General features: G+C 41.9%; 1 protein-coding gene across 1 annotated transcript in view; it reads right to left on the bottom strand.

The window, feature by feature from the left end:
- Positions 1–8,897, bottom strand: part of RASEF (RAS and EF-hand domain containing) — a gene marked incomplete at its 5' end in the record, with an annotated part of 54,653 nt that extends 45,756 nt beyond the window's left edge. The window contains one exon of the mRNA XM_014541253.1: positions 8,818–8,897. Coding sequence (XP_014396739.1) covers positions 8,818–8,897 — 80 coding nt within the window. The remainder of the gene's footprint in view (positions 1–8,817) is intronic.
- Between the last annotated feature and the right edge of the window lie 6 nt (positions 8,898–8,903).

The raw sequence follows: 8,903 nt of genomic DNA, 5'->3' as shown, positions 1-8,903 counted from the left end.
ACACACACACACACACACACACACATACATTATACATCCATGTTTTGTGCTTACCTTTCTTAATGGCATTATTTTTAAAAAGATCATTTAGAACTACAATGTCTACTTTGGAGAGCTTTCAATATGGACAAAATGGGAAAAGGAGTTAAAATTTGGATACAAATGGAAAATAAAACTGCAAAAAAAAATAATCTCAACATTATGGCCCTCCAGCCATTTGAAACTCAGGTAACTTGGCACCATGCAGAGTCCATCCAGAAGGGTGAGAGTCAGGAAAGAATGAGGAACAGTCTCTGAGACACCCCTGCTTAGTTCAGGAATAACCTGCAATCAAACAGTGGTTTTAAAACACAATTCTAATACATCTGATTATTTACTTTCTGAATCTTCAGAAAATAAAGGTCCCCAAGAAAGGAGGAAGTACTGACAATAGTAAATTGTAACCTGACAGCAAGAACAGAAAATGTATACAGGAACTGAAAATCTTTCTGAATCTTCAGAAAATAAAGGTCCCCAAGAAAGAAGGAAGTACTGACAATAGTAAATTGTAACCGACAGCAAGAACAGAAAATGTCTACAGGAACTGAAAAAGTCAAGCTGAACTACCATCTCCACAAATCCTAGGAATATCACTCCACTACTGCCCCGGGTAAGGCTAGACTACCTGAGTTAGCAAGGAAAGCTTAAATTATTTTGCAGTTATTACAAGCAATGCATTGTATGTGTCCACATGCTTACCAAATGACACATGATAAAACTGCTCACTGCAGTACTACATGTAATAGCCACAAAGTAGAAACTACCCAAACATTCATTAAAGGTAAAATGGATAAATTGTGATACTCTGCACAGTGGAATACTCCACAGCAATGAAGATAACAGATCTACAAATACTATAATTTATTTACCCACTTCTAGAAGAGCTCTCAGGTATGGCCAATGCTGCTGGTCTGAGGCCCTTGAGGATCAAAGCCTGAGAAAAAGATTTAAAACTAGTGTCTGCTGAGTTCCTGGGAACTGAATGATGCCTCATCCTGGAAATAGGAGCCTGGAACTACGTTTTCTGATGGCTGAGCTTTTGTATCTGGCCTTCCCTACGCCTCTCAAATTGCATCCCTGTTAGCAACAACCAACTCAGGGACAAAAACTAGCAGTTGGGGACAGCAGAATAAGAACTTGTTCCAACTGAAAGGAATTTGTTACTGTCTCTCATTAAATCTTCAGCCTTTGGATTTCTTAGCTTAATGCCTTTCCAGAAGGCATTTGCAGAAGGGAGGGAGAGAGGGAAGGAGGGAGAAGGAAGGGAAGGAAGAAAGGAAGTGAGCAAGCAAGCACTTCGTTTGCCTGGGAAAGTGCAGCCATGTAAAGGTTGGGTTGGCTTGCCAGACGGCTAAGGCTGCTTAAATCCAAGCTGTCTCATCGGACACGCTCAGTCTGGAGTTACAGATATTTAGATGAAGAATGAGACTGAAGGGTGAGAATGGAAGGGTAGAGACAAGTGTGAATAATAAGCCCTCTTCTCCCAGGGAGCATCTTAGAGCCATAAGCACATGTAGGGTAAAGCTTTTCTTGGCAGATAGAAAAATGTTAATAACTCTAAAGTTGCCCTAGAAATTCAATACGTTGTTTTGAAGTGTTGAGGCATTTGGAAGGGGTACAGGAGGAATATAACATATGTACAGGGATTTTTTTCCAGATTCGAATAAATATTTGAAAGTTTTCTGGTACATATTTTATAAGCTGAAGGCATTAAAAAATGCTCTCTGATCTTTTCGAAACTGATTCCCCTAACATAGGAAATATCAAAAACTGAGACTCTGAGAAAGTTCCTTCGTGACTGTGATGGTTAATTTTACTTGTCAACTTGGCTAGGGGACAGTACTCAAACATTTGGTCATGCATGTCTGGAGGTTGCTGTGAAGGCATTTTGTGCATGAGATAACTAACAACACAGTAGAGTTTGAGTAAAGCCAATTATTCTTGTCCAAGAGCGAGAATAAAAACAGAGTATTCCTGGGTCAAGATACTATTCCACCAACTTGAAAGGGGAAGAAGGAGCACAGTGAAAGTTCTGAATTAGAATGCCATGGAACCACACCCTAGCATCAGCACAGATCTTCAAAGCAAGATCACACCGGACAGGTGAATTTACCATTCACAGGCAGGAAATAGAGGCTGCAAACTGGATACAGTATTGTTTTCATCTCCATGTTTTGACCTTCACAGATTATGCAAAATTAGAAATTTGCATTTAACATCTGCATTTTTCACCATCCTATAAGTTGGCATCCCTGGCAACACTGGGCCTACATCCAGCATGGCAGCAACTGTCCATCCCCCTAACAGAAGAAGCAGAGCCTCCTCCTGGTCTAGACTCCACTCCAGTCCACTGGATCAATGTTACCCGCCTGGCCCCAGAGGCCTCTGAGTGTGAGCCCATCCATCACATCAGTCACCCACAGGTAAGAAAAGGGAACCCAGAGATCATCTGACAGGGGCCTAGAGTCTCTCTTGCTGGAGCTGTGACACCCCCACAGTAGATGACTGGAGATAACTTCTCTACTGAAGACAGGAGGAAACTCCCTGAATTTAATTGGTCTGCTTGATTTCCGGCCACTGGTGAGAGCTGAATCCAGACCATCCCCCTCATGATTCTTCCACTCTGTACCCTCACTGATGCTATCACCTCTGGATAGAAAGAAACTGGCCAAGAAACTTTGATTTTTGATAGGATACTATTTGAAAGCCAGTGCCCAGCGCAGTCCTGGGCACATGTGGCTACAAAAAAAGAAAAAAATTTGGAAGCGCAGGAGGGAGGGAGGAAAAAGGCAAGAAAAGAGTTTCTTCTGTGGAAAAATGACAAGACTGAGAACAATTTAAGATGAATTTTTTTCCATAGCATTATGCCCTCAATTTAAATGACAGACAGTGCAGATTCACAATGAAAAATAGAGAAACAAATGTTCTCGATCCTATGTAGTTCTTGAGGATTTCAAGGTCTTTTAGAAGAGTATTTCTCACACTTGATAAATATGCAACCTTAGTAAAGAAGATACTTCCTATGGATTCCAGAGTTGACATAAATATTGTTTAAATCATAATACCTAACTATGAACAAATATAAACCAGACATAGCTCCTTATACTTACACCTCCAAAAATTCATAGGACCAACACACATTTACTAAATCATTGAAATCAGAATCAGCAACATTCACCTGATCTGACAGGAGGGTGCACTTGAACAGAAACTAAATCACCACAGCCGATGTCCATATGGTACCAGGAGCTGGCATGGGGCTCTTTTGAGCAGGGTTACATGAACAAACCCCATTCTCCCATCACTTTCTATTGAGACTACAGATGACCCAATGCTGTGTTCTCGGTCACTCCATTCCACATGAACACATCATTCATACAGTAAGCTCACTGCTCTGCCTTCCTCTTCCACCCACAGCAATGACTGTAGTGCTGTGGGATTCTGTACAATCTTAATCACAAGGCAGGTTATGAAGTTGTGTAGCCAAATCTGTAATGGATGAGTCATCCAGGCAACTCCAAATGTGCTCATATTAACTGTATTATCTTTCATTAAATGAAAACCGAAATGTTTAGTCTTCTAAGACTCCCAAACATACATGTAAAGACCCCAGAGGGTTTATAGCCCTGATTTGAGAAACACCCTTGACATGAAATGTCCATAGTCCGGGGTATGTGCCAGGAAGTGTTTTTCCATTCACCGTACTGCATCCCAGGTCCTTCAGGCATCAAAAACTTCTAGATAATTAAGAACGTGAGACAATAAGCTCCTTGAAAGTGAGAGTCAGGTTTACAAAGTCTCACTAGTTCCTAGAACACTGGCAGGCACATCAATACTGAGTGAACCAGAGAAAGAATTAAAAAGTTAGAGTGACTGCATCTGTGTATCTTGTTGTGTGTTTTTTAAATTGATTTGAGAGAGAGAAGAAGGGAGAGGGAGAGAAAAAGTGAGAGAAACATCAATGTGAGAGAGAACATTGAACAGTTGCCTCACACACACATCCTGACCAGGGATCGAACCCGAAACCTGGATATGTGCCCTGACCAGGAATCGAACTGGTGACCTTTTGGTGCATGGAACTACAATCAATCTACTGAGCCACACAACTCTGGGCTGTATATCTTGTTTTTATAAGATGCACAGGCTAAGGCCTCAAGGGTTAAAATTCATAATTATAATTTGGAAGACCCCAAATATTTACAAATTGAAGCAATGAAATTTTTTTTTGTTTTTGGGGGGATGGTGGGGGGTATAATTCCAAGGAAACCATATGTGTCATACATTCATTCCACCTTTAAAGCTCCTCTCTGAGAATTAGTGTTTACTTTGCATTTTACAACCTGACATGAGATTAATATAGTCAGAGAGAAACAGCCTGAATACCCATGATAACCATTTCCCACTTCTTCCTTCCAACTACATACTGCAGTCAAGGGCTCCCTAAGCCCTGGCAAGATATAGATAAAGCAAGAATGTGTATTGTATATACCATCTTAGGAGGAAAAGAAACAACAGACATTTGAATCACTATGGAATTCTGACCTCTTCCATCATCTAAAGGTTCAGCTGTCAGCTTCCACACCTCCGTTCAAGGCAGTTTAACATGTAGTAGCTATTTCCACTTCACAAATGAAATAAGACTATGCAACCACAAAGAAATCAAGAAAGAGGTCAAGGTTGTCACAAACTCGAAGTGACAGGAGCAGTAGGACCCTGATTTTGAACAGTGATTTGGATGAGTAGTAAATCAACATTGCATGTTAAAAGACAAGTTAAGAAGAGTCCGAGGTTCTTGGAGCGTAGTCTTCCAATGACATCCCATTTTAAGCCATTTTCTTTTTGCCCACCCATCAGGGCAGAATAAATAATCTCTCACCAAAACCGGAGAGAAAAGCTGCCCACTGTGTGTGCATCCAAAACTGGCAGTTCTATAAGATTGGGGAGGCCAGAATACATATCTGGGGCTAGGAAGCCAAAAAAGAAAGTATTAGCTTGAGATGAAATTCAAATATCAGAACCAGAAGGGACCATCTGACTACACAGAACCACTTTTGGTGCCTGACCAAATCCCACCCGAGCCCTGTCTGGCAGGTCGCCAATCACGCTACCTCCTGTTACACTCAAGGCACCAGCCCTGGGTCTATCCCTGATCTGGCTATTGTGGCAGAACCTGTGCCAATTCATAAAAGCATGGTGGTCCCAGTGTCAGCTAGACCCTCACGGTTCTGTTCTGAGAATGTGGGGTTCTAAGCTAATTTATCAAGCTGAATCATTTCACAAATGACACTCAAAATTGCTTCAAATGGAAATGAGAAAACTCTGAAAGCTTCAGCTCTGATCAGAGAAGAGATGACTTCCGCCATCCCCTTGCCCCAGGGCAAATGCTCAATGAACACACACACAAACAATTTCCTTCTCTCCCTGCCAATCTCTGAACCCCATGACCAGCTCTTACTGAGAACTTGATAAAAATCGAGAACTGAAAAAAAAGGAGGCATCCAGAATGAACTAACTGCTTTCTCAGTATATGAACCAAGGAACTGAAGACAAAGTCTTATCCAATTCATCCAGCAAATATTAATTGAGTCCATTTATTGAGTATCTACTGAGTACAAATCTCCCTTTCACCAAGATAATGGCCCTTTCACCAAGATAATGGCCCTGGCACTGGAAGTCAACTAGGCTGTTAGTACAAGTCTGCTCTCTGTCTCTCCCCGGAAGTTCTCTGCCCACTTCGAGGGCTTCTCTTGACCTGGAACAATCTTCCTTCCAGAATTTTTACATAACCACATCACCTTGCCCATTCCGGTTTCATCTGCTGGCTGACCTAGTTCCAGCTTACTATGAAGTGGTAACGATCCGTCCTGACCCTGTCCACCATGTATACATGGCCAGGCCATGTGACTGCTTGGAAACCTCCCTCCCCCATCCTTTAAGGGAAGGAGCCCTCAGTTTTCTAAGAGGAAAAGAACTTAAGAATGTGTTGACACATCCCAGACACCATTTTCATCCTTTCAAAATGCAATATTATTTTCTCTCTAATATCACAGTAACTGATGACTGGAGAGTTTAACCCAAATTTGCTTAATATTTTGATCTAAGAGCTTCAATAAACTTTGAAATGGAAATCATTGCCTTATTTTGCCTCTATAGGAACCAAACATGCTTTTTCTTTTTAAATATATTTTTATTGATTTCAGATAGGAAGGGAGAGAGAGAGTTAGAAACATCAAAGATGAGAGAGAATCATCAACTGGCTGCCTCCTGCATACCCCCCACTGGGGATCGAACCCAAAACCCCGGCATGTGCCCAGACCAGGAATCAAACCGTGACCTCCTGGTTCATAGTTTGACGCTCAACCACTGAGCCACACTGGCCTACCCAACCATTCTTATATCTGGTATTGTTCTCCTCAAACTGTATATGAATACATCCTCTACCACCCCACAGGCATGGAACAGCGTACCAGGGGGAAGATGAGAGTGCCAGGAGGGAAACAAAGCCCCCAGATGAACTAGCGCACCCTTCCCGAAAGACAATTTGCTCTTGGGAGAAAACATAATGTTTTATATTAAAAGCAGCTCCACTACATTATGGAGTAAAATGAACAAATACATAATTTTTTAAAAAAAGAGAACTCAAGACTTCAAAGAAAGTTCCTGCTTGCAGAAGTCTGTCAAGCTATGTCTACAATAGATGGAGTTTCCTGCAAATAATTATCTTGCCTTTAAATGGTCTTTGAGAAAATTTTTGAAAAATGTTTCACCCACACTATGAACTTCTTGAGGGTATGAACTACGTCTTGTCCTCTTTGTCTGCGGGGACCTAGGACAGGACCTAAGAGAGTATCTAGCCCAAAACAGACACTCATTAATGTTTGCAGAATTTATTTGGCTGAAATAATGGCAATGGCATTAATCAATAACAAAAGATTTTTATCACATTTGGATGAGAGGAAGGGAAGGAGAACAGCTGTATGAGGAAGTGGAATAGAAGCAATCCAATTTACCAAAACAGTTATGGCTGCCATGGTAACAATCAGATGAAGCAGCTCTGTCCAGTTCTTTTCCACTTAAACAAGTACAGGAAGGTAAATATTGTACTTGTTTATCTCCCATAGAAGGGGGTGGGGCTTAGGACACGAGTCTACCAGGTGACACTGGTAGCCATTAAATTTAATAACCTTTGAAGAGTTTGAAACATATCGTAATAGTATCATCAATAATAATAAGTTCCAGTTTGTACACTGATCCTAGAAAGCTCGTTTTAATTACTTAAGGGTTAAGTTTCAAACATCTGCTGCTGAGACCTGACAACTGTGAAAAGTAGATTCATATGTGCGTGTACATATATACATAAAAATAATATGATGTGAACTCACTCTTCCTTATTCCTAAAAGTGTTACCATTTTAATTTGCTGGCCCTAAACCATGTGACAAAGTGAAAGATGATTCAAAGAGCAGAGTGTATAGCAATGTTTAAATTTTCTACTTCCCTGGTGGAGACACTGCATTTTAATTCATTTGTAAATACTAGAAAAGATGAGTATCACACCCTCTTTCTCCACACAATCCCTCTTATCCTGCAGTGAGTCACTCTCCATCCCGTGTTCCCTGTACTTTCCAAACTGCAGAGAGAATTTGGGAGAAGGCGGAAGTGAAGACTCCTTGCCCCAAAAGTCTCATCTATGAATAGGTGAGCCCATCTCACTGCTGCCTGTCTCTCAGGGAACCTTCCTTTTCTGAGTCTTATGTCTCAGATATGTGAACCGCCAATCAACACGAGATATTTCAGATTTTCTTAATAATGGTAGCCGGAGCTCCATAAAATTTCAACTGAAATCTAAGCAGAAAGCAAAAAAACCGTGTTACAACATTCACATGTTTGTAGTGCCTGAGGAAGACGTGATAGCAGCTGCCAGAGAAGCACCGTGACACCAGGCAGAGACAGAGCAAATGAATCCCAAACCAAAAATCACCTGCGGCGTTCCCTCCCTGCCCTGAACCAGCAGGCATCCCCTTTCCTGCTAAGAATTAAGTTAGTAACTTTACATTATGTTATTTCTGTTGGAATCAGTCATAGGAGTAGAGAATTTATTGTATAATCTTATCATTTTATGCTGTTGTATATAAAGACAGTTTTTCAATTCACAACATCTGGGATCAAATTCCTGCTCTTTTATTAACTGTGCAAGTCCCCTGACATTTTATAGGCATACATTTCTGGGTCTAAGTTTCTTCATCCGTGGGAAAAAAGAAAGTCTACCCCGTCCCCAAGGTTATTCTGAATTTTAAACAGATGAACTCTATAAAATACCTATATGTGTCCAGCAATACAGATGCCCAATAAGATCTCTTTTTCTATTTAGTAGTAGGAAAACAACACAGGCAAAAACTGCTATAGCGAAGACCAACTTGGCCACGGGCCCGGGTCACCACCGCCCCAGCTCCCGGAAGTCCTCCAGTAGATGACATAACCAGGTGGCACCGAGGAGCCTGCGCTCCTCGCCCATGTCCTGGAAGAATCTCTGGACACAGGAGTTCACTGTGGCCCCCGTAACTAACCAAGCACCTTTTGCAGGGCTCAGAATTGGGCATTTGAAACTTGCTCCTCCACACCCTTATTCTGAATGCATTCCCTTTCCTGAACTCTCAGGGGACCGCGGTCTCGGAAAAGTTAGTGAATGTTGAAAAGCAACTCACAAAGAAGAGAGGGTTCAGTGAGTCTGCACAGGAAACACCATTTGTACCGCCCGCCTTCCAACTCAGACACGCACCTGGGGATGAACTTGGCCTCCTCCCCGAGTCGCGCCTGGAAGTCCCGCCAGGCGGGGCCAGGGCCAGCCGAGCCCCGTAGGGCCGC

The sequence above is a fragment of the Myotis brandtii genome, unplaced genomic scaffold (genome assembly GCF_000412655.1).
Source record: "Myotis brandtii unplaced genomic scaffold, ASM41265v1 scaffold266, whole genome shotgun sequence".
Classification (NCBI taxonomy): Eukaryota; Metazoa; Chordata; class Mammalia; order Chiroptera; family Vespertilionidae; genus Myotis; species Myotis brandtii.
Note: the sequence above shows the minus strand (reverse complement) of the source record. Positions and strands in the feature narration are given on the sequence as shown.